We start from the raw sequence: 26880 nt of genomic DNA, 5'->3' as shown, positions 1-26880 counted from the left end.
AGTAGAATAGATCATTATAATGGCATTGCTGACCTGGAGCACAAGATTTACAAGCTATATTTAACAATAGAATACCAGTTAAGCACTGCGACGGAAAGAAAAATGCTGATGTTAAAAACAGAGTAAGTAGAATATTTGGTACCAGGTAATGTGCAATATCAAGTATCAGAGGTATGAAATAGTATTTCCAAGCTATTATTAATAGAATAACAGTTAAGCACACTGACGGAATGAAAGTAGTATTTTGGTACTAGTTAATGTGCAATATCAAGTAACAGGTATGAAATAGGATTTACAAACTATAATAGAATCGATAAGCACTGACGGAATGAAATAAGCCAATACTAAAGTTAAAATACAAAAAAAATAAAAATCCACAGTGAACAGGGAAGATATGTTGAGTGTAGTCTGGCACTTCTGGCTTCTTGATGTTACTGACTGCAGGATAAAGAAAGTGTTCCAGTTCAGTGATGCTGGGGTGTCAGTAGTCAGCCTAGGTTTAAGGGGTCGGCTGTGAGTCCCTCTCAGCTGTGCGGCGCCTTTTTCTGCCTTCACGGTCAGATGCTCCTTTCAGGTAACGCACCTACGGGGGTTCCCAGAATAAAAGAATAAAGTAGTCAGTCCTGGTCCCTCAAATACTAAACTATGACATTTATATCTAGGTCTACTACATGTACAGGTATTAAACTAACAACCACAGGTGTTGTTTGCAAGTTGTACCCGATTGCCCAATGAGAGCAAACGTCTTCAACATTGTCCCTACTTGCTTCACCAGCTCTTGAAGTGAGCCGCTGTCATCCGAAGCTACAAAATGAAAGGCATATGGTAATTCTGAACCTACATTACACACAAAAACGTTAAATGTAAGAATGAGTGCACATTCTCACCTGTTTGTGCATTGCATTCCCTCAGGGCTTAATTGGTTCTCCTCCCTCAGGGCTTGGTTTTCATTCTGGAGTCTCTGGAAATCAACATAGAAAATAAAAAAACAACTACTAAAGGCAATATTTTCAATACTGTTAAAACACTGGACAATAAGACATAGGCCTAGAATATACCTTCATAGCTGAATACTTTGTGTTGTACACGAGATACCAGGGGCGTCCAAGGGCCAATAACAAAGCGATTACTTTCTCCTATTGATAATCATTGACGTAAAAATATGTTTCAAGTAATTGCATACATTTAATGAATTGGATTTAAATGTAAAACTTAGTTTAGCGCAACGTATTACATACCTTCAGCGTTTTCACCCATATGCTGCCAGGGTAAATTTGCTGCTGGGGGCGTAAAGCTTAGTACTTGACGAGCTGGGGGAACAAACATAACAGCTTTAAGTTCACTGCAGAGATTGCATATTCAGTAATGAACCAATAATTGAACTGTGCAAAGCTAATGGAATGTACAACACACCTCGACACATTTTATCCAGAAAGTCAAGTGCCCTAATGAAAAACAGAATATGCATAAAAGGATTCCTAATCTTAAATAGAAGCAATAGTTTCCAAGACAAAAAACGTCAAGTGAATGTCCTGTTTGTCCCTTTCAACTCTTTTCAATCAGATTTTCCTTTTGGCCCAGTAACTAGACATTGTGACTAAAAATGCATTTACCTTTAAAGCCAAAACGATTGACCAACAGTAGGTCTCTTGGGTGAAGATAACCGGTTATGCTCTGGCCAAGGTATCTGCAAGAAAACGTGAACAAAACCGGATTGTTAACGTTAGGAATATACAGTAGCTATGCTGTGGGGGGGAAACATTATCAGCCAAATGTGGAACAGAGAAATGGTTAAAAAATCAAATGTATTCATTGAGTGTTGTGATTCAAGTGAACACAGAATTTTCCTCAAACATAAAAAGTACAGCGAATTAGAAATCACAATCGCCTTAAATCCAGTACAGTAGCAACACAGCACAAAACTTGCTAGCCACCGTGTGTACTGTAACAAAGGCAAAACAGCATGTGCTAGCTAACACTTACTAACCACTCTAGCTACTGGACTAGCAGCATACTTGTTCAGGCAAACAAAATAATTTAAACAACATATATACATCGTTATTTTTGTAAGAAAACACTAAAAGTTTAACTTAGTGTTGCTAGATGTAAAGCTTTTGCTACCTATAGCTCGTTAAAATTCTACATGTACTAGCAACATTGCGTAAACAAGGCTACTTTAGCTAGTTAGGCAAGAACAAAGATGACTACACATTTTAAATATATAAACTAAAAACAATGTAAACATAATATTGCGTTACACAAAAGGGAAACATGTACTTACTTAAAGGATGGTAGTCGATGACTTTGCTAGCTAGCAAACTGCAGGCTGTAGTAACTCGCGATTGAGCGAGGAACTGATGCGAATGTGTGTCCAAACCAACATGGCTGGTCGATTTTGAGAGTAAACTTGTATTTAAAAGCGGCTTGCCGCCAGACGGACGCGGTCCATTAGGCCGAGGCGACCGCCAGAGAAAATGAAGCAGTCAGACCTCCGGCGGCATCTCGCAAGAAATGGGAGTAACGTATTCGGCGGCAAACGTTTCATCCCCGCCAGCAGGACGCACCGATAGCCGACAGTTTAGGGCCGGCGGCAAAAAAAAAGAAGACGTGCGGATATTTTTTGCTATCTGGGTAGTAGGATTTTTCTCTCAACAGACATGCCTGGCGGACACAGCCAAGCTCTATGGTTATTCACTTGCGATTTGCTGTTGTTATAGGACACATTTGCAACATAGTGTTTCTTTAATTCACATAGAAGAAAGGTTCCATAATGTTTTAGACTGAAACACTGACTTGATCCTGTCTCAAACCACCAATCACAATCTAAATCGAAACGAGGTTCCAGTGTGCAGCAGGTCGTTGTAGAAGAGGGACGCATTCCTCTCTCTTACTATAGATTACAACAGGTCATATTTATTTTGTCTTATAGACCAATGATTTGTTTGCAAGTTTGGACATTTCATATACGACAACGCATATGATCACTCATAAGAGGCATGACTTCAATAGGTGACTGAAGTCTTTGGACAATCGGCGCCAAGTCAAATGGCCCATTGTACTTTTTCTGTCTGATAACTCTACCCAGGACCAGATCCACAACAATACACAACAGGTCCTTGTTCCAAAGATCTGCACTCACAAATGTAACCAAGCTTGTTCAACCCAAGGACACAGAATGGGATGCCTTTAAAAACTTTGAATCTTGTATTTGTGTACTGCAGGAATTTCCAAAGTAAAGGGCACTGTGTGAAAATATATGATGGAGCATGAAGAGAGAAATAATACCTCTGATAGTACCAAAAAAATGAAAACATTTTAACAATGATTAACAACAACTTGGCAAAAACAGGATTGCATCATAAAACCACTGCGTGACTTTGCAGAAATAATATCCAAATGTCAATGAAAGGTAAGGAGCTGGAGGGATTTCCTTTTGAACCGGGTTAGGTTGTAGCAGAAATGAAACAATTTTGAAGTTCTGCTGTAAACCTTTGTCTCATGAAATGACCAACAGGTCACAAAGCACTACATCAGAAGCTAGAGAGCACATCAGTTACAGAATGTACTTTAAGACTTCAAGGCACTTCACTCTAAATTCTATACATCAGTCGTCATGGAAACCAAGGTTGTTGATGCATGATTTCAAAGTGATTGTGATGTCATAAATGAACCAATAGAATAAGAAGGTTGTAACTTGTGTAGTAGGAAAAAGCGATACATTTCCTTGAATGACTTGGTGTTGGTGAGTAGATTGGTCTTAATATCCCTTATTTGGTACAATAACAATATGGGCTACTTTTATTCTAGAGGTATAGCAGGTTATAGCACTATAATACAGTCCATGTTAAGCTTTTTTAACTGTACAATTACAAATGACATTTAGTTAAGACACTGTGTGTCATGGTTATGTGGAAGATGATACTCTATGGTTAATTTTTGTATCTTATAGCCTTAAACTAGCCAAGAACCAATCAGAGCATTTGTGGGTGTGGCAAAAATCAATGAAGATCATTGTCAGGTTCAGGTCAATACAATGACAATGACACTTTGTAAGTGAATCACAAAATGAATGCCAAATGGTGGTCATTAGACAGGACATTAGTTGAGAGATGGGTGATTCTGGTTTACAAAAGCTCAAATTTATATCCGGTTATCTGACAGTTGGATAAGTAAAGTAAGCAAATAGAAGATTTGTTTGACTACAAACCATAAAACAAAATGTGAAATGTGATGCTGTGCCATTGATAAGGTAACAGAGGCCCTATGGCCATCGGACAAATTAGCATACAGCCAATCAGATGGCCCAGATCCATCAAGCTAGGTAGGAGACATGGTAAAAGACAGATCACAGATGTTTTTCTCATGTTTTATAACAGGAGTGATGTGATGTGACCTGTTGCTTGAAAGTTTGACTGGACTTATGGATAAAACTATGGAAAGAAATACGCTAACTGCTATTACAAGCTGCAACAACCCCCTCCACCAAGATATGGAGAGCAAGATCCTGAGATTGAGACAAGTGCTCCATCAGATGGAGGAGGAGAAAGTAGCCGATGCTGAACAAGCCCAAGAGGCAATGGAGATCCTCAAGGAGAGATGTCGGAAGAAGATACAATTAGAGATGGGGAAAAGGAAAGATCTAGAAAGAGAGAAAGAGATGGCAAAAGAAGGAGAACTGGAGAAATGTCGCAAGATGGCCAGAAAGATTGAGTATGCATTAAGGCAGAGGATGGAGAAAGAGTATGAGGAGAAAATGAAAGAGGCCCTGCTTGAAATAGAAAACAAGAAGAAAACTGAGATGGAAGATTTCAGGAATCAAATCAAGAGAGAGGTTAAACTGAGGACAGACTGGATGAACAAAGCCTTTAGGGAAGGGCATGCCCAGTTTGAGAAAATCAGAGATCAAGTAAGAAAAATGATAAAACACTAGTAGTAGTAGTAGTAGTAGTAGTAGTAGTAGTAGTCGTAGTAGTAGTAGTAGCAGTAAAATAGAATCTGATGTGGTGGCCTCAAAATGGACATTTGAATATTTGTTGATAAACCATGTCATTATTTTAATTACAGAAAGTGCCAGAGATTGAAATGGAGGCCCAGTTCCAGAAAGACATTACATCAGAGAGCAATGAGACTGGACAGCAGGACACAACATCTCAGAAAGAAAAAGCAAGGAAGAATATACTTTTGAGATTCATGTACTTTTAGTACCGTTTCCTGTAAGTGGAACTTAGTAATAAAGGATTGTATAAGCTGTGTATAGGTTCTGTGTCATAGTTGCATTTTTAAGTAAAGGTTGTTAATGCTTGTTGTTTTTTTTAAGGATGATGACAAAGAGACATTTAAAAAACTAAGAAACAGAGAAATTGAAAGGAGAAGACAACAAGGCTTTGATAGGCAGAGACAGACAGATAGGCAGGCAGAAGAGCAACAGAGAGAGATTGACCAAAAGAGAAAGATAAAGAGATTGGAGAATATTGGGGGAAAGAAGCAGCCCAAAATGAACACAAAAGAAAAGGAACAAAGGATGGAGGAGGTGAGACAGAGAGCCTTGGAGAGAACACGTCAAGGTGAGAAGGAGAACTACCTGGAGACAGTGCAGAGTGAAAAAGCCCTGAAGAGCTGGGATCCTGCCGTGTCTGTGCCAGTGCCACGGCTCATTAACTGCAAGCCAAGACCCAAAGCTGACATAGAACTTGACTGCTGCCTTCACAATGAGGACCTGAGCAGTGACCCCATCCAACACCAAGCTCATGAGCCTGAGATCATTCCTGAGTGGGAGATCCTAGACATTGAAATGGATGAGAATGAGAGTGTGGATGTGGAGGTGACCTACAAAGGTAGAATCATCCCTTACATTGAGATACAGGAGGCTAAGCACAGGCTCTTCGAACAGGAAGAGGAGGTGAAACGCAAGGCCCCAGAAGAGTCCTTCGAAGCCCAGCAGAGTAAGCATTTGGCACAGCTGCAGAGCAACCCGAAGAAGTTCCTCATGGCAGAAGAGGAAGAAGAGGGGACCAGTGAGCTTCCAGCGGGATTCAACTGTTCCTCCCCCCTCAGTAATAAAGAAAGACAACCAAGTTTCCAGCAGGAGAGAAAAAACCTCACAAAGGAAGAGGTTCACCAACCTCCCAAGAAGAATAAAAGCAAGCGCCGACAACTGATTGGCTGGATTAATGGGATGGTTAAGGAGAAATATCAGCAGGGAATTGAACGCACCTACTACAATGAGGAGCACAAAGGAGACAAGGAAGTGTACAGCTGGTGTCTGGGAGACTATGTTACAGTGAACCGTGCAGAGTGGGAAGATAAGAAGAGGACCAAGCTCATGAAGGCCGAAGCACAGCGAAGGAAGGCTGAGTGCCAGTGGTTGGAGTGGGAGAAGTCAAAAGGGGAAAAGAAACAGATTAAGAAGATGCAGAGAGGACCAAAGGCTATTGAAGATGGGGGAAAAAACATCAAGAGTGTTGTTGATATTATTTCTTCAAAAATAGGTATATTTCTATTTTGTTTCACGTCCAAATAGTCACATGGACTGATGTAATATCATGGGTTTTTACTTCAGCTAAATGTGTATGCATTCTAGTTTACTGATTTAAATGGTTGTATTTTTCAGACCGGGTGTTTTAGAAGACTGACTGAACTCAACTCTTTTAGAAGACTGACTGAACTCAGCTCTCCTCAAAAAAAAGATCCTTGTAACCAAAATATGTTTTCTTTGTTTCTGTTACTTTTCCTTTCTCTTCATCCTACTCATTCTATTGTTGGTTTTCAGCACTCTTTTCATTATTAAAAGACCTACGTTGTTTTGTCACTGAGGCTTGGTTCTATATTCTGTCAGACAGGCTCGATGATTTACCTAATATGCTAAATATTGCTCTTTCACATGTGTTATGATTAGACTGAGGTATCATTGGCCTATGCCTTGGCTAAAATTGTATCTTATTAGCATGGTTTCTTATGTAAATGGAAACCATGTCATTTTATTTTCTCATTATTTATACAATTCACATGTTTCTCAAATGTTTTAGCGGAGCAGGTTATCTCCTAAAGAGCAACCTTGGTCTGCTGAGATAGCTACTGTTACATTTTAGTCATTATTTTGGGCCAGGTTATCATTGCAAAAAAGAGAATTGGTTCTGAATTGGCTTACCAGGTAAAATTCTCCATATTTATACGAGGGACTTACAGTCACTGGATTTGTCTTCAAATTCCACAGAAATTAAATGTTTCTGCAGAATTAGGAAACATGAGCATTCTATACAACCTCGGGTAAACAGTATACCTGTACAACACAAATACATATTCAGGAGTTAAGGAGTTTTGTACATGTTGCTTAACAATCCTCCAACTCTCCTATAGTCATTGGTGTACAGCAGTGGTGTCGTTAGGCCTGGGTGTCCCGGGATGTAGCCCTGGATCACAAATTGACCAAAAAAACAAAAACATTCGGATCAATTCATCTGTAATTCCAGTCGCGCATTATGACAATGTAGGCGTGTAGGCCGCTAGCATGTACATCAGCATTTTCCTCATGTTCATTCAAAACCCTGTACTTTCTGTCCCGGAGGGGGCGGGGTGGGGGCTAAGCTCCATTTGTATTGTGATCATTGCAACGACTCTGATGGACAGAGTAAATGCCAGACAAGATTACAGAACCTAGTGATTGTTCTGGAAAAAGCTTTAAGTAGCCATTGAATCTGATCTTCTGTTGTCTATCTGTCAGGAAACAGAAGACCCAGACAATCAGATGTAGCTTGACATTCATATTCTAGAGATTTTGATCCATTTAGCAAGGCTGGACTCATTTTCTGTATTAAATGGGCAATGGGTGGAATTCTGCCTCCAACATTTACAAGACTGATTTTGATGCCTAGAGGCACCTCTGTGGTCAGGTCCTGACTATAGCCCCCAGGTGCATAGAGATGCCTAAAGGCCCCCAGCCAGGACATGAAGATAATCTCTGGCACTTTTTAGGGACACATTAGCCTAAAACTTTTCCTTCTGATAAGTTATGCAAGTAGTAAAGTAACATATAATGAAGTGTTTTTGGGTTCTCTTCACTCAGCTTTCCTTCATTAGATCTGAAGATACTAAGATATGTGTCCCTCTCTTACTTACGTAATGTAAAAAACAATTCATGGCACCTTAGCTTAATATTTGATTAGGCTGTTGTTACCTTTGTATCATTTTGAGATGTGCATCTTCAGCAGTCATTTGTATCTTTTCTTGTTATTATAAGCACTTACTTGTTAAAATAACTCTCCTTCACTGTATCACATCCTCTGCCACAGAAAAAAATAGTTCAGCTTTTTGTTTGCACTTTTACAATGTAGACAACCACTAGTCATAACCTTCTAACCGTCTACACTAATGACCTGTTTTTTACCACAGGGACGTTTTATTTATTTCTGATTGAGATTGGACACAAATGAATCATCATGGGTAAAAAAACATTAATTTGTATTGCACAAAAATACACAATCACATCTGATTTTAAAGGAGTCATACTGGTTAGTAAGAAACAGAGAAAAAATACTCTGTAACCCCATGATGACACGTCCCCACACTCAGGAAGAAACCATTACTATGGTAAAAATACTCATTGTTGGGTAAGCACGTACATGCTTTGACCACACACACACTGAAGGTGGGAAGAAAAGCCATGTTATCTGTTACGTTATCAACAAGACTCTGCTAGTTGTAATCACATGGAAACGACCCATTAACCCATTTCCTCCATTTCATCGCCCAGTCAGTTAGTTTAGCTAAAGGCTCCTCAACTCAATTTCTTCGTCCCCTGTACTGTGAGATGTGTGTACTTAATTAGTAAGGCATGGACATGGTCCTAAACTCTTTTATTTATACTCATACATACATGACCAGTTGTTGTTTACTCAAAGCCTCCCACCATGTTTCAATGACTTCCATCAAAGCCTCATGTTAATTCCTTTTTATGTTGTTTTTTCACTGAACCCTCAACTAAGAGAGTAACATGCAAGAAACAACTTGTCTGGGTCTTTGTTCTGGACACATCAAGGGCATCCCTCCTCACCATAACTTTAGAGACTAAAAGACAAGCACAGTAGGTATAGACTTACACACTGTCTGAGAGACATGCAGGTTCCAGTTACAGGGAATAATGGTTATTTGGTGATGTGTGACAGCATAATATAGGACTTTCTGTGAAATTTGTTTATTGGTAAAGGGGTGTTGAACTTTGGGATGGGAAATCTCCTAAAATACATCATGAAGCAAATTGTTTACCTACATTGTGTAAATAATTTCTCACAAACCTCTACTACTACTACTACTACAACTACAACCCTGTTTCCTAAAAAGTTGAGACGCTGCGTAAAATCCATATAAAAACAGAATGTAATGATGTGCAAATCATGTATCCCTATATTTAATTGAAAATAGTACGAAGACATCATATCAAATGTTGAAACCTGAGAAATTGTATTCTTATGAGAAAAATACATGCCCATTTTGAATTGGATGCCAGCAAAATGTTTCAAAGAAGTTGGCCCAGTCGCATGTTTACCTCTGTGTTGCATCATCTCTTCTTTTAACAATACACCGTAAGTGTTTGGGAACTGAGGAGACCTATTGCTGTAGTTTTGAAAGTGAAATTTCCCATTCTTGCTTGAAATAGGATTTCAGCTGTCATCAGATGTCATCCATGCCATGTGCACTAATGCACCCCCATACTATCACAGATGCTGGCTTTTGAATTGTGTGCTGATAACAAGCCGGATGGTCCCTCTCTTCTTTAGCTCAGAGGATGCAGCTTTCATGGTTCAAAAAAACTATTTTGATTCGTCAGACCTCAGGATAGTTTTCCACTTCTCCTCCATCTTAAATGAACTCAGGCCCAGAGAAGGCAGCAGCGTTTCTGGATCTTGTTTATTTATGGATTCTTCTTTGCATTGCATTGGTGGATCTTGTTTATATCTGGTTTCTTCTTTTCATGGTAGAGTGTTAACTAGCATTTGTGGATGCAGTGACGTACTGTGTTCACAGAGTGGTTTTCAGAGGTGTTCCTGAGCCCATGCAGTGATGTCCACTACACAATCATGTTCGTTTTTAATACAGTGCTGCCTGAGTGCCTGAAGATCACAGTCATCCAATATTTGTTTTTGGCCTTGTCCCTTGTGTTCAGAGAATTCTCCGGATATACAGGTACCATAGATTATGAGATCTCCAAACGTTCTTGAACAGTTGCACTATTTGCCTGCACAGTTTTTCACAGAATGACGAAACCCTCCCCATCTTCACTAATGAAAGACTCTTCCTCTCTGGGATGCTTTTATTTAATACCTAATCATGTTACTGACCTGTTGCCAGTTAACATAATTAGTTGTGAGATGTTCTGTTTTCTAGCTTTACACAACTTTTCCAGTATTTTGTTGCCCTTGTCTCAGCTTTTTTGAAATGTGTTGCCGGCATCAAATTCAAAGAGGGCATATATTTTTCAAGAAACAATAGCATTTCTCAGATTTAACATTTGATATGTTGTCCTATTTCTTTTTATTGAATATAGGGTTTATTAAATAAAAGTTGGGATGCTGTGTAAAATGGGATATTTTACACAGCGTCCCAACTTTTTTGGAAAGAGTGTTGTATGTACTACTACAAATAAAAATAATAGTATGGGTCATGTAAAGGGTTTTATTATTTCAGGTTAAAGGTGTGTCATTGACCAATGACATACCCAGTATTTTCAGCTTTTAAGAGTTCATGCGTATGTTTGTTTAGCTCAAACACACTAGACACATAGTTCTGATTTATTAAAAGCAGTCAGAATGCGTTACGATAACATGGACAATAATCACATTACTGAGTTCATCTCTTGCCATCCATCTCTCTCTTTCTCTTTCTGTCTTTGACCCAGTTTCTGAAAGTATTGTGCAGGCATACTGTTGTACATTAAGGCATTACCTCAAGAAACAAGGAACTTCTCTTTGATCTTCTGACCAACAGAAAAAACAACCCTAAATTGGTTTATTCTTAGGTTAGTCAGCATTCACCTCCTTTTATGTTCATCCAGTAATTGTCCAAAAGTGCTCTTAAGGAAACCAGCCTAACTAGCAGATATGATCACGGATGTTGTTTCTCTCCCACCCTACAAACACATGGGAGTCCAAATTGTAAACAAAAGAAAAAAAATGATAATGACCAAACCAAAGTGTCAGACCTGTGTGTGGTGAAGGCCATTTTATTGGCAGGCTGTCGCAGTGAGCGAGATGACTTTGGTGTCTGTTCCATTGACATATTTGTCTCGGTCTCTTGGGCAAATGAGGATGGCCGTCTGCTTGTGATTGAAAGTGCAGCTGGCGGTCTACAGGGGTGAACATGCTGTCCGCCACACATTTCCACAGTAACCATCCCCCTGACCTCATCTGAATAAAAAAAAGGAAATGATCAAATAAAAGCAACACAGAGATACAATGGAAGGGTCTTGTGGGGCTAAACGTTTCAAGCATACAGTACCACCTGTGAACATCCTCTTCATAGTGTGTTCTTCAGGGGCCTGCACCAAAGGTTGACCCAGATGGGACCGGAACATCTGGAGCATGGTCTAACGGAACAAATCATCCCCTGTGATCCAACTGACCCAGAGTATTAATTCAACAGAACAGTGCACATTTAGAGACTCACGTGGTTATGTTTATCTAAGAATCTTCTCTGACTGTAAGAATTCTACAGATGTGCCAAGATATACAGGTTCCAGGTCATTTCTAAACATCAGTAAGCTAGTGCTGTCTTAGAAGTGAGATTCTCAGGAGTGGGATGAACTTGACCAATTTTACAAAACGTCTGCCCTATTGTCCTCTCAGAAATGTAACTTCTAACAATTTATCTGTGGCCAAGTTTTACGACTGTGAAAGGTCCAGAGTGAAGGTAAACATTCAAATGAGGATTGAGACAGACGAGACTCTTGAAGGTACTGTACATGTGCCTCATTATGAAAATAATATGCAGAATGACAACATTTCTGGGTATGTTATATGTCAAAACACCACATTTTTGGGTTTTGCTTGTCTTGTTTTTCATATAGGTCCTAACTTTCTGAATCCACGTCTCTGTTGGAACGCCTGTTGTTAAAAAAACAAACCGCTCCGTCATTTCCCGTTCCTAGGTACACTTAATTACAGGCTGCCTGGCCTGACGAGCTCAGGCAAGTGAAGAGTACAACTTTGTTTTCCACTTTATACGTTTTGGCCTGTCAGTTCCCTGCATCTAAATTGTGAACCATCAGAGTGTTAGTATCTTCAGACTTAACACAAATCCTGCTTACTGTAAGTGTAGTTAATCTGTGATCCCCACAGTAGCTCTGACTAGCCATTCAGAGATGTCATGTCTGGAGAGTGGCATTGTCATTGGTCCATGATAATCTATAAATACAGTACATGCCTTTGCTTTCTTGTTGAATTTTTAAAAAACAAATTCAGAATATTTTTCCCCCACACCTATTTTTCCCCCACACATTTGATGTTATAATGCAAGTGCCTTGAGCTTTAGATTACAGTTATAGTGATAATCCAAGCCATATGGTATGATATTTAGCCAACAGTAACAAGGGAAGACTTGAGTCATCCTGAGGGAATGGAGAAGGATACTTGTTTTCAATGTTGGACTTAATCTGATCTATGTGACCTCATGGATGGAATAGATCTGGATTAAAGAAACAAAGGTTGAATGGGTCACTGATGACCTCTTCTGTTATGTTTTCCTTTTCCACGTGCCATCAGAACTCCATACGTGACTAATCTAGTAATTATAGACAATTGTTACATCAAAAGATTGTCATGCAAATTGTTGGACAATGATATGTGATGTGAATAAAAGTAAATATCTGAGATCCAAATCCCACGTCCTTTGTACTACAGGTGGAATCAATGGGACCCTTGGTCTGTGAGTTATTGAGGCCCAAAGTTACATGTTTTGTCTTTTATTTGCTGATTGAAAATAAACCTTTTTTGTGACATTTTAAACTAGCTAATAAGGTGGTCCAAAAACAGCATGCAACGATCCTGTAAAAAGTCTTCTAGGTCAACAGTATGTAACACGTTGAAATAATCAGTATAAAACCTGCAGAGAAAGATTCAATTCAGATCCAAGACCAACAAGAGTGTTTGCGAAAGTCCAGTTGAAAACATTCCAAGAAAACTCATTTTTATGCTAACTCCACATTAGTACACACATAGTAGTTTTCTCTTGTGGAAATCATGAACAAAATCGTATTTATCTTGGCTCAAAACTGTGCTTGCACATCTCATTATCTTACTTGTGACAATGTCCCCAGCAGTGAGGGGAGTACTTGTGTTTTTTATTCCCAGTGTTAAACAATATCACCGAGGACAAATGAGACAGCAGCAGGTCATGGGAAATATGGGTAGATTGTTTTCTGGAGCAAAATAAAGAACATCTGTGGGAAAGTATTCCTGTTCAGGTGCTACTAGCCATTGGTATGCTTTCAGAAGTTGTAAAGGTGTTTAAATGCCAAAAGGTCTGTATTAGCTGTGGCAATGTGGTTGAGGTTATTGTCTTGTTACAAGATGAAACCGAGTCCAATGAGTTTCGAGGTATTTTGGTTTTATCTGACTGCACAATATATTTCTATTTAGTTCAAAACTACAAATGTGCTGTATTTTCTAAATATATGAGAATAACTTCAAATTAACTCTGACTATATGCACTTTAACTTAATAGCCATTGTGTCTTATCCAATCCAAAAAGCTGGAACACAAACCAAAAACTAAATGTGTCACTCCCCCAGTTGGAGTTTACTGTAGATATTTCAGAATTTAAAAAATCTGATACAAATGACAGGGTCTTTGAACATGGCCAGGGGAATATATTTTGGTCAGGGGGTGCTGATAATGGTGAAATGCCGTTGTTAGGGTGGTATTTTTCGTTTCAAAATGTGCCAAATATTTTCAATGGGGGACAGGCCGGGACTGCAGGCAAGCCAATTTAGCACCCGGACTCTTTTACTATGGAGCCATGCTTTTATAATACATGCAGAATGTGATTTGGCACTGTCTTGCTGAAATAAGCAAGGCCTTCCCTGAAAAAGACTGAGTCTGGATGACAGCATATGCTGCTCCAAAATCTGTTTATATTGTTCAGCATTAATGGTACCTTCCCAGATGTGCAAGTCACCCATGATGTGAATGTGCACTAATGCAGCCACATATTATTACGGAGGCTGGCTTTTGAACTGTGTTACACAACTTTTCCAGTCACAGCTTTTTTGAAGATTGTTGCTGGCATCAAATTCTAAGTGGGCATGTATTTACATTTTCAGTTTCAACATTTGATAAGATGTCTTTGTATTTTGTATTGACAATAGGGATTACACGATTACATCATTGCATTCTGTTTTTCTTTGCATTTTACACGGTTTCCAAACTTTTTTGGAAATGGGGTTGTACATTCAGAAATAATACGTAATATTTCCATCCCAACAATCAATTAACCAAATGGTTTATTTTCCTAATAACTCTAAGTCTTTAGCTATTTTGACCTGGAACAGTTTAATGGAAAGTAACAAAAGCATCCCAACAGGCAACGCGAGTCCACCCCTCATCGAGAAAGACCAAAATAAATAAGTTGGTGGTTGAAATAGAGGAAAAGAGAAAGAGAGAATGAGAGACATTTGTTTAAGGGATAAATGTATTCAGGGTCCCAACTGAATACAGCAAGTGTATGGGTGTGTCTGAATTCCATCACCTTGTTTTGTTTTCCAGATAGAGGAAAAACAGGAGAAGGTCTTGTTTTAATAAGCGGGGACTGGATGGTATCCAACAATGTGTAAATAATATTGCAATATATGGAATGTTTTCAAATGTCTCCCATTGGCAATCATTGATTAATAGTAGCAGTAGCAAGCTTGTCGTGTTGTAAAACATTGACAGATCCATTGTCTCGTTGAGATGTGAGCTAATATTTTAGCAGATACAGCTTGCCTTTAACAATGGGTTAACATTTGAGTTCTCTAGTCAACAATCTTTTCAAGGACTCTTTTTTGTGTCAAAGTGGATTAGGAACCTTTATGTGAGACTGATCATCTGATCCATATTCCTTTGGTATTTCTTGGCCCACATGAAAGACAGCAAAGCACACTCTCTGCCCTGTCTCTATACTGAAAGGCAGAAGGGAAACATATCCATTTCATTTTCTTTTGACAAAGTGGATAAAAGTACTCCTACATTTCAGTGAATAATAACATATCTGCAAATCTAATCCGTCTGCTTTTATCTGTCTCTTTCTCTCAACCTGTAACAATTCTCTCATGTTTACACTCAGACTAAATCAGAGTTCCAACCGTCTCCCTAGTCTAGGTCCTCCTTCCCTCCCTCCCTCCTCCTCCTGGCTGGCTGCCACTCCTCCCAGTGTTGGGCCCGTGATAGGGGTGTGCTGTGCTAGGAACCAGCCCCCTCTCTCTGTTCACATGGTGGAGTGAAGCTCACGGACACACTCACACATCAAGCCACAGGCAGGCATGCTACAAGACAGACTGGCGGACAGATAGGCAGCAGGAAGGAGCCATGAACCAAACAGGGGACAGCATCAGCTCAGCCACCAACAGCCGACACGTCTCGCAGCACTGAACACTTTACTTTCAAAAGCCTCAGCTTAGCTTGACTGAGGCAAAAATAACCCCAATAACAAGACGCGATGAGGAGTGCCTGACTGTTTTAGTTTTTTCGGGCTGTGGATTAGGGGGTGTTTTGTCCACTTGTTCAGAAGTTGCCGAAGCTGTGGAATTACTTGAATGAGCCGGAGGAGGACTAAGGCCAGTATGGTGTTCAGCTGGCAGAAGTCATTCGCCATTCTAACACCATGGAGGAAAGGTACCGTGCTCTTCATGTTGAAACGGTCTGTGTCTGTTGTGCCATCATGCGGTGCCATCCTGTCAGCTGCCTGTACCAGCTGGATTTGCCGGCACAAATTATAATTACAGTGTCTGCTGAATGTGTTTTTGTGGTTTGAGACAGAGGAGCAGTTTCAGCCTAAATGTAGAGGGTGTCTTCATCAGCACAGGGCTATTTATGGTGTCTGGATTTTTGGAGACTAATCGTCTCATTACACATACACGTCCTAAACCACCCCCTAATGTATACAGATATACAGTAAAATGGGCACATGCTCAGTAACCCTTTCTCAGTAAATAGAGGAGAGTAAAGTGGAACCCCAGGTCATTCTAACTAATTAGGAGGATTTTGTGGCAGATGTGAAATATTTCAAGCTGTGGAATATTAAGTGCAACCCACTGAGCAAAATTATTTGAAAGACGGCTTTTCAACCAGACATAGAAAGAGGTCTTTTCAACATCTTGTGCCGACAGACTCATTACCTCTGTGAATCGGCAGGTGCTACATGCGGAACTTGACACACTGCACCGCTCTTTGTGTTGGAGAGACCTGGACTAAATAATACATAGACTGACTAGCCTATTTTCACGTTCTCACTGGGGAGAGGTAAAACGTTCACACCTTATCTTCTTCCGTTTACCGTTTGCCCCCCAAAAAAGGACCTTAGATGCGCCACCAAAAGTAAGGTTGACTCTTTCAAGACTTCAGTGCCTTGAAGTAATACACTTTTAGAGGGCTGTTATGACTGCTGGGAATATGGTTCTGATTCATATTCCAAGGAACTGTGGTGTCTGGGGTAATTGGAAAATATTATAGTTTTAGTAAATCCGCAGACAAAAGTTTGTATGAATATTACAATGCAAAACCAAGTGATTTGTCCAATCTCGTCTGAAAACACCTTATAATGACATAATGCCTATTTCAGGAATACGCTAAAATAAATCATGTCATGGACTGTCTGTTTTTCAATCCATAGCTCTGTCCATGAATGTAAAGAGTGGTTATGTTTCTCCCTAGCGACAGAATTTATGGGGCTCCAGTGATAATGTAACTTCTCTTTGTCCCCCCACTCCTTTATACCAGTCATCATCTGAAGAGTTAACAGGTTTCTCTGCATCCCAAGAATGTGCCCTCTTATCTCAGGTGGTATACAACATGACCTTCACACTTGTTGAGAAGGAAAGCCTCTCTTAGATCCTCAATTGGTTTAGTCCTGAGAATTCCCTGCATTGTTGTAGTTTTGAAACAGCCCGGACAGGAATGATTCTGTTTGCTGAGATGCTTGGTTTGGAAGAAAAGGCTCATTGTAAAGATAAGGGACACATTGTGTCTAACACATCAAGGCAGATACTGACGTATTTTAGTGTCGTCCTTTTGCTGTCATTAGACCTCTGTTTAGCTCACAGCTGGAGGATTGTCTTAATAAACAAACACAATGACACTGTAAAATCTTTGACAGTGATAAAAGATTCTTGGCTCTGACTGTTCATAGTTGGCCTGAACAAATGCCTAAGATTTTCGTTTACATATGTAACATTCAACAAATCCCCTCTTCCACACCTCGCATTCATCAGAATAACCAAGCAGAACGGTACTCACTGGAATTCCCTGCTTTATGAGGTCATCCGGTGAGGATACGCTGACAGGAACTGGTCAGATCCTAAGGAATTAGAGCAGAAGGGGACGAAGGGGAGTACCACACATTAAAACATCCCATTCACTTCCATGTGTGAAGTTCATCTGTGTTTAATGTCCTTGTTTTCCCAGTGTGATCTCACCACAGTAAATCACAATGATCACAGTAATGATAACTATCACCTCCTGTTAATGCTTAAAGGAACTGTCCGTTTGTAGTGTCTTGCGTCGTACAGTATAATTCGTCTGTTTGTGGTTTACTATGGAGGTTGAATGGTCGGAAAAATCATTTAAACACTTGAAAAGTCAATGTCATTCTGTTGCTTAGTGTAGTCCAGGGTTATAAGCTTGTGCCTCCAGGACACCTACTGCTATAGCATGGGTTGGAAACCAGCCACAGACCCTTTCAGAAAAACCCTTCTCTATCTGCTATGCTCTCTTGTCTAATACAGCATTAAGAGGGCATTTCAGAAAATACATAAGACTACATAACTTAAGATGTTTTAATCAAATCTCCAACACGATTGGAAAGGACCAATGATCATACTCCTGTTTACAGTTCTTCAATTAAGCAGCACTTTGTGTTAGAAGCATCACAATTGGTGGTGAGGGGGATTGTGGGAGATTTCAATTTCCAGACCTGGGCTGTCGGAACTAGCCCCAAGGAGATTTGCCTTAAGTAAGCTCTCCTGCACATTCTTGGCTTATCCTAATGGCGTCTGATAATGTAGAGTGGGGCCCCTGCTAGTCCCTAAACCAAGTCTGGGAACCCTCCTCAGGGTCGACGTCACATCCAAGGAAGAGGTGAAAAAGGGAAGACAGCAAGCCTCTGTGTAGGGTTGTGGAGCTAAGAGTAGCCCTGCTGACTTTGAGTAGAGAAGGGGGGAGAGATAGTGGGAGGGTTGAGAGGAGAGGTGTGTGTTGGTATTTCACACCTCATCAGATAGGTCCTCTGGTTTCTGTCACTTGAACTGCACTGGACAATTTTTGTTTTTGTTTTCTTTGAGCCAATTTCATTCTATTTGTCTTTTCCTTGAATTGTAAATGAGCCCCATGAGGACCCACCTCCAGTTATCTTTAAATCACCAATTTCCTGCAAATGTCAGTAAAGGGCAATAAAGGACACACTGGCCAGAAAAAGGCATTGTCTTTTAGATGGATATCTTTGGTCGCTAAACATCCCATTGCACGAAACATAAGAAAACTGATGTTTTGACTTCATTTCCAATATGCCACTCAATGTGGCAACCTAATCATCAGTCTGACTGACCACCCAAAGTGCCAATAGAAAATGGACATTCTCCTAAGCCCCCCAGCCGTAAAAATAGCAGGCTTGTCACAGCCTGTTAATGACCTTTCCACTTAGGATCCAAGAGGTCAGCTGAATGAACAGTTTAGCTTGGGGCTTTTGCACACATAATGTCATCCAGAGCTACTGGAGCCTGCTTAAGAAGAACACCTGCCTGTGAAGATACAGCCCAAAAGTATGCAGGAATACACCTTTTCCAGTGAGTTGAAAACAGGTCCACTTTTGGGAAAAACCCAGTAGATGTACATTTGATGCCGTAATTATAAATATTCCATTTGTTGGGATTTAGCGATCCAGTTTCTTTTCGGGAGGATGAAATCAGCAGTAAAATGTTTAGCAATGGACAGCATTTATTTCACCCCAATGTTCGCCAATGTTTGAAAACTTGCATATTTCATTTGTTTTAACTAAATATGTGAAATGTCCCTTGGTGAGACTGTCCAAGGCAGACAAAAAGAAAATTCCATCAATCAAGACAAAAGAATACATCCCCCCAGTATTTAACCCAGGTGGCTATTTGTGAGAATTATTATAAGTTCATCAACACAACTGGGTATTATCTGGACATTCTGGATGAAGATTGTCAAATCTGGACACTCGTTATACGGTTCTGTGTGGGGTCACTTCCTATTGATCCCCCTCCACAGAGAAGGGTGTCCCCGGCTAAAACACAAGCCGACCACTACACAGGTCAGCTCAACCTCAGGGAGGATACTTGAATAACCCATGGAGGAGACTAACACACACTTATTTAAGAGCAAAGGGATGGATTTCACCCCTCCTTACAGCACATTTCAGAGGCCCTCCTGATCCCAGGGGCCTCTGGCAACACACTGTTGCTGGCTGGCTGTGTTCTCCCTCGGTGAGGGAGTGACAGCCATCCAGGGAGCTTAAACCTTTGTTCTCACAGTAGACTGGAGGCTTTAGGCATTTGGGAGGGTAGCCTGGCAATCCATCTTCTTTACCTAAACTCCCTTTTCATGAGATTACTTTCCAGGGATGTTTTTGGTAGCCAACCTGAACCACAATATTATACTGCGTGTCTGGAATGTGAAATTAATTTTGAGGGAAACAGCTGACTCTCGTTTGACAGAAAAGGAGGCTAAAGACGAGTCCAGGGGGGTGGACAGTGTGGAACCTAATTACACGTTGTGGAGGTTACTCATCCTTACGGGAGACTGACTGACTCAACGAGTCTGTTCAATTATAGTGTAGGATTTCGGATCAGTTTTGTCTTTCGCATGATGACACCTGGACCACGTTCACACCTGTTTGGGTGGAGGACCAGGTGATTTGAGGGATCAAGCCAAGCAGATTGGATCACAATGGTTGTTGTTGGATTACATGGTTGAATAAGCAAGTTGACTTCAGTGTGTATTTAAAGGCAATCTGGTCCCATTTATTTGTCTGCTGTTAATTTACAGGAACCGGCAATTATTGCATTTATAAAAACCAACTGGCGCATAGACAAGGTAGAGAAGAGACAAACTGTTCATTCTCACAAGACAAGAATGTTGTTGTTCTTGTTTTTTGTTAATTCATTACCATAACAGAACATCTTTATTCAGCTCCATCTTTCATTAATTTCCACATTCTTGGTTTTGAAAATAAATTCCAAGTGTGTTCACAAAAAGACTGATGTTGATTCAGAAAAGATGGCTCGGATAAAGGGACTTCACAAATGGTTGCCTCTCAGCTTATTTTTTGGAGGCAAATGGAAACAACAAAGCAACCCTAATTGTTCACTGGGGTTTGACTTTGATTTGCTACAGAATGATTCATCATGTAACCCAGACAAAACATACAAATACAATTTTATATATAATGCCCATCACAAAGACATTATCTTCAGTTGCCCTCATATTTCAAATGTTGGTGTATTGACTATAAGATGTCTAGCACTTTTCCGCTCCGTAACGTGAAACAATGTAGATAACCAAAAACAATCGACTCAAACCAGGCCATCTTCTCCACTGATATACTAAGTAATTAAAATAAAGAGTTGTGCTTGAGGTTAAAAGGTAAAGAAGGACTGGGAAATATGGTCCATATCGGGAATACAAGCTTTGACCTAGTTCTTTTGTTTGTATTTTACACCACACATGCCTCCACTATATTCCTGCAACTGGGCACTAACAATATATTGCATTATTCACATTCCGAGCAGCCAGGGGCTGGGAGAGATGCTGTTTGATCTCTCTGAACAGGGAGCCAGGTCTCTGGATCGTTAATTGAAAATCCAGGGGGATTTGGATGCAGATTGCTTTCTCCCCATGTACAAAAACAGAAATGCGCCTTCAGCAAATCCTTGTGTTCAATTAGAAGCCCAGCATTGCTTTAAAGACTAATGGATATCAATACCTTCTGTGTGAGATCGGTGAACTTTTATTGTAGGAGGAAATACATTGGCTGCTAGAATGAACACTACGTGCAATCGAGTTTCCCATTTGCTTTCATGTTATTGCCAGCTCGGATTAGTGATGGGACAGTTGAGGGATTTGAGTTCATAGTGGCTAAAATATACATGCATACATGTGATGCTTTACACGTCTGTAAGAGAAAGAGCATTGTAGAAGATCCTCAGTATTTGTCTCTAACCATTCTTATCTGTTGCCACTCAGTGAGATACACCAGTACCCATTACACATGATAACACATGACTGGTCAGATTGACTTGATGAAGCCAATGAACAGATAGTCAGGGGTATTGCTATAGCATTGCAGATGGACTGAAGCCTCATATCTTTTCAAGTGACCACAGCCTTATCAAGCAGAGCTGCTTAGGGAGCTGTTTGAAATGGATACATCTGAGATTAACAGTTGTCTTTCAGGGAAGTGATGCAGAGAGGAACATTCTAGAAGACTATGTATAATCTTCTGATTGGACTGCTCAGGTTTAATTTGTATTCCTCTAAGAGTTATAGGGCTTGGTATAAGTACTAATATTATTTCACTAACGATTGCGGTATCCAGAGAGTTTACGTTTGGGATGTACTTGCTAGATCAAAGACTGTGTACACAAAAGGTTTCAGAAAGACTTACCTCAGAAAGAACCAACACTTGGACATCTGATGTTATGCAATTGTAGACACAATAGTGTTAAAGTAGTTATAATGTTGGTCTGACCACAGTGGAAACAGTCTTATGTGTTACATGTTCCTTGCATTTGAAGTAAACAGGAAATACGCTCACTTGTCTCCGCTGCAATGATTTGTTTTGAGAATGCAATGTCCTAAGTTGAGCCCTTTAAATGTGTTCCACATGTAACATTAGCATTATGGGAGTGTACACACTACACATCTCATTCTAATTAAGTTAGACATACCAAATGGCACATTTACACCACATGCAAATCGTTCAATTCAAACAAATTCATGATATCTAGCTAAATAAACAATGTCATTTTGATGGAATTAAGATCAACTCTCCAGTTCATCATGAATTGGAGAGATGAAACGGAAAGCACATGTAAGCTACACTGAAGTAAAGGCTAGCAAGCTGTTTTCTGACGCTGATAGTATTTGCCCGCCTTGAAAGCACTCAGCAACATTGTCATTTTGGATTGTATGATCTTTTAAAAGGATAATGTTGTGGTGTAGAAAACAATACAAAACTGCTCCTCTACCTAAATTCATAACTCTTGGCCAAAATCAGTACAAACACACTAGGAAAACACAGCTGTTGTTTTGAATGGGAAGAGACCTGAGCCAGAATCAAAGCAGATAAGACCAAACAAGATTGAAAATACTATCATGTTTAGGCAGAGCTCCTATTCAAACCCAAAACATTATTATCAGACTGTTAACAGACTGTTTTCTCGGGAGGGGGGGGGGGGGGTTATTCACAGCAAAATAAACAAAACAATGGGTTTTTTGTAAGAAAAATCTGCAAACAGATATGGTGAGAGATCCCCCACCAACAACAATCTGAAAGATACTATAAAATCCTTAATAGCACTGTTAAAATACTGAACTCATTAATTACATTTATATTGGAGGAACAAATAACAGTGCTAAATTATTATTTACAATAAAACTAATGGCTGCTTTACATTTGACATGTCACTACCTCCAAATAGTGTAGCTGTTCATGTTGTAACAAACCAAAGGGGTTATGCATCCAATCATTATTACAGCCATTATTACAGCCATTATTGCAGCCTCCACATCTTACTAACTTCCTGCCAATTAGGTTTCAGGCTCTTTGACGCAACCTGAGCTTCTGTAAATGTCCTCGTGCATCATCCTAACCATGTCCCCTCCCTTCCAATCACAATTTCCGCCTGCCTCATTTCCTAACAATCAGTGATGGAATTCCTCTGGGAGTGTGATTTCAATGGCGTGCCACAGCTCCTGAAGTAGGCATCATTTCAGGAAGTCAGGATGTTTGTGTCAGTGAGGGTCTCTGAGGTTCAACCTATGTGATACTCAAAATACTTTAGCATGACTATTCATTTCATTCTGACAACCGAGTCCTCCTAAAACTACCCTCAATAAAGTTCCCTCTGAAGTGAATGAAAGCACTGGATTTACAACTTCAAAGCCCCTTTTTAATCTCAAATTTGCTGTGGCTCGATCTTCCATTTAAACAGCGGGTAGTCGTCAAACCTTCTCCATTGTTGAAGTTTGATTTAAAAGTCCAGTATTTTGTTGAACCAGAAAGTTGATTGGGTTAGATGAAGCACAAGTCAAAATGAATATAATAAGCTAACACTGATTTAATTAAAAACATTTGAGCTGCTTAAGAAGATGGTGCAGTGTGAGTTTGTTGTTTTGGAATTTATAGTTAGAAAATGAGACAATATTTAATTGACAACGAGGAGTATCGGGTTGCTTGAGGCGAGAAAGAGGAGATGTCACTTATGAATGCACCCCATAATGCTATTAACTGAACTTTAAGATCAAAGCTGGATTTTCTAGCGTGGGGCCCTAAGAAACAATGTGCCCTAAGAAATATGTGTACCATACAGTTGAAAAAGATACCTCCACAAAGTGTTTTGAAGGTACATCTGTGTCATTCCTGGTAAAAGGAATCGGTCATGCTACTGAGTCCAGCAAACATTCAAAGTAGTCAACATTTTGGCAATGAAAACATAGGCAGTTTTCATTAATTGTGCCTCTTCTCATTCACAGGGAAGGGAGAGAATTTGCTAGACAATGAGGTCGTCCTGACCAAGATGAAGCTCTTCAACAACTTCCACGAGAAGCTCTGCAACCGCACAGATGATTCTTTATCGACAATCTCTGTGTCAGTGTCTGAGCAGGACATCTCAGAACCTGTCAAAGCCTTGGATGGGAATGCTGACCTAAAAGACGTGGCTTGTCAGCCCCTGATGGACTCCAGCACAGACTACCTGTCTGACATTTTCTCTGACTCTCAGCTTCCCAGGCTGTACAAATTCGAGTCAGAGGACTCTGGAGTGGAACTTCCCAGCGGTGCCAACTCTCCTTCCACACCGACCGGCTCTGAACAAAGCTTTGTGGTCCATAGCCGGGAGCCGTCCTGTGACTCCTGTAACCTCACCACTCCTCTGCCTACATCTGAGTCTCCCCTCGCGCGTGAACGGTGCTCGGACGCGGAAGGAACGGAGGATGTGAGAGACACGCCGTGTGTGACTGCAGACAGTGTTGTGCAGCAGGTTGTTATCGAGGAGCTGGAGGCTGAGGTCAGCACAAGAGTGGGTGGGGCCGACCTTCACATAACTGAGGAAGATGTCGATTTGAAGACGGTCCTAGCCACCGCCGAGGACAGGGGGTCGGGTTCAGAGCGCTCGGGTGATAACGGGACTGTGACCGAGGGGGTTTACCCGGAGGATGAGAGGCCCAGGGGCCAGCGCCCAGGGGCCTGTGACGATATGACAGGTGTTGACTTCGAGCAACACCCACTGAGGAAAAGCGTGACGAATGACAGCCTGGAGGAGTATATGGAAGAATGCTGCAGACTGAGTGAGGTAAAGCCTGCAGATGTTCCCTAATGTTTTATATCTTCTTTTATGGATTAAATAAAGGGTTGTTTACGGGGCAATTACTCCATACACAGGGCAATAACTTAGGGTTGCTGTAGCTGCATATGCCATTGGTGAATTTTCATCTGCAACATTCTGTTGGTTTTCTACTCAAACAGAAGCAATTACTTAGTTTTTCATTTACCGTATATGGAAGGCATATATCTTAAAATGAAAGGCGTATCTCTCATCTGTAACTGGGAGAAATTGATGACCCATTCCTTCACATACATTTAAACGTTATTCCCTCATTAATTGTATGAACGTTTCCTGCTGTCTTGATGCTTACGAAGTCAGCAAGCACATTATTCATGCTTGTCAGCTCGTCCTCCCAATCGGCATGGACTTGAGGAGAAGCTCTTTTGGGTCATGGACAGCAAACATCTCCATGCTCCCTGTCATTATCCCTCATTATCAGCCATTGCCAGCTCCTATATCCCCTGCTAATCATGCATTATCCAAGGAGAACAAGGCTGTAGGAAACCCCTTATTAATATTAATAATAGCACTGATATGAAATTTCAAGTGCAATTAATATTATTCTACAGATGAGTGCTACTGTTGATTTTAAGTCAGTTGAATCAAATCTCCGAAGACAGGCCATAAAGTAGTAACTGTGCTGATCATATTAATCTAACAAGATGTTACACATTATATCTTGCCTATTTTTGGTTTTGGAGTCTCTGTGGCTTAGGAAAATATAATAATGTCACACGGAAACTACATGACCGCTCCATGACCTCAACTTGCATTTATGGAGATAGCTAACAAATGTCTACTTTACCCAGTCATAAGGACCTGCAGAGGCACATTTTCTAATAAGAGCTTACAAACGATAGCTGGGTTCTCACTGATAGATGTAAAATGTAAACATATTGTCATGTTACAAATGAGAGCACAGTGCACCTGGCAGCTGTGAAGCTTTGCCAGTCCATAAGAACGCATCACTATGAGCTCTCAGGTCAGTCTTTGATTCTGCATCAAATATTCTATCCTCTGAATTTCTTGTTGGTTTTGAGTGTAGATAAACATTTTGACAGTGAAATGGTGAATCTGACTAAACTTTGAACTTTTTCCCATAAATGTGCCAGTTGTTTTCAAATCTGTTTTAGATTTCTAACCATCATGCTATAAAAGTGAAACTTTTTGCTGGCTTGTATATGAAGGCAAGAATAAACCTGGGATAGCTTGGTATGCTTTCTCAAGCGTGCCAAGGTGAAAGTGATGCTCATGAGATCTGCGACCTTTTGACAATTTCCCAGGACGGACACAGGCATCTCCTGAGATCTTATCTTAGATGACATGAGTCCTGGCTAACACTGCCTTGTACAAGATACATAACACGCTCAACGATCCAAAATGATTTAACGAGCAACCTAGCCTGTAACAGAATTTGAGGTGGGCAAACTAAAAAAACACTTCAAAACCATAATCTCTTAAAATGTGCTTCCCTGTCTCTCCCTTAAAGGCCCTTTACAGCAATTCCATGTTCTGAGTGCCAGTGAAAACAAGGTTGTATTGTGACGTAAGGCAGGGGAGACGTAAGGTGTGTTTCATTCAGGCTGAGAGGAGAGGTGCAGAGGGCGTGTGTTACAGTGATGGCGAATATTTCATGCTGCCGTGTGTCACACAGCACCTGTTCATCTGTGCAGAGTGACTCTGCAGATGGCTGTGGCAATATTTTCTTGGAGAACCTTACAGCCAGCCCCCCCCCCCCCCCGTCTCCTCCCACTCCTTGGGCCTGGAGCTGGTCGGCCTACCTGGATGCATCAAACAGGTGTCGAATTGCTGAAATTACTCACATATTTACCAAGATAAAGCCCCTTTCATACCCTGTAGGGCCCCTTCAGTGGAATAGTCGCTTTGCAGGGGGATAGCAGTTATTTTGGGGGACGCCTCTGTGGCCCGACTTTAGGGTACATTGCTGACAGGCAATCTGGCTGTATGACTCTTCATTATTATCATCATCATTACTTGTCACCACAGCTAATAAAGTAATTATCCTTTGCCTTCTACATCGGGCCTTTGTGGTCCTCTGTGGTCCAAGTAAA

The 26880-nt window shown here is 40.5% G+C and overlaps 3 protein-coding genes and 1 long non-coding RNA gene across 4 annotated transcripts in view; 3 read left to right on the top strand and 1 right to left on the bottom strand.

Annotated features, from left to right (window-relative positions):
* Window positions 1-797: 797 nt before the first annotated feature.
* Window positions 798-1279, bottom strand: LOC114839409. The gene is made up of 3 exons (XR_003781871.2): window positions 1239-1279; window positions 1059-1136; window positions 798-961 (listed from the first exon to the last, which is right to left on the bottom strand). It is a non-coding gene; the product is annotated as an uncharacterized LOC114839409 (long non-coding RNA).
* A 2289-nt stretch (window positions 1280-3568) lies between these two features.
* On the top strand, window positions 3569-5202 carry LOC117594594 (translation initiation factor IF-2-like). The gene is made up of 3 exons (XM_034292835.1): window positions 3569-3742; window positions 4377-4906; window positions 5065-5202. Exons 2-3 carry the CDS (start codon window positions 4421-4423, stop codon window positions 5200-5202), a joined length of 624 nt encoding a protein of 207 aa, XP_034148726.1. The 5' UTR covers window positions 3569-3742; window positions 4377-4420.
* Window positions 5203-5373: 171 nt separating this feature from the next.
* On the top strand, window positions 5374-6783 carry LOC114839413. The gene is made up of 2 exons (XM_034292917.1): window positions 5374-6488; window positions 6611-6783. Exons 1-2 carry the CDS (start codon window positions 5495-5497, stop codon window positions 6622-6624), a joined length of 1008 nt encoding a protein of 335 aa, XP_034148808.1. The 5' UTR covers window positions 5374-5494; the 3' UTR covers window positions 6625-6783.
* Window positions 6784-15466: 8683 nt separating this feature from the next.
* si:ch211-250c4.3 (uncharacterized protein LOC100535981 homolog) overlaps window positions 15467-26880 on the top strand; it is a 28598-nt gene continuing 17184 nt past the window's right edge. The window contains exons 1-2 of the mRNA XM_010870288.3: window positions 15467-15860; window positions 23958-24775. Coding sequence (XP_010868590.2) covers window positions 15782-15860; window positions 23958-24775 — 897 coding nt within the window. The 5' untranslated portion in view covers window positions 15467-15781. The remainder of the gene's footprint in view (window positions 15861-23957; window positions 24776-26880) is intronic.

This window comes from Esox lucius, chromosome 6, assembly GCF_011004845.1.
Source record: "Esox lucius isolate fEsoLuc1 chromosome 6, fEsoLuc1.pri, whole genome shotgun sequence".
Lineage (NCBI taxonomy): Eukaryota > Metazoa > Chordata > Actinopteri > Esociformes > Esocidae > Esox > Esox lucius.
Note: the sequence above shows the minus strand (reverse complement) of the source record. Positions and strands in the feature narration are given on the sequence as shown.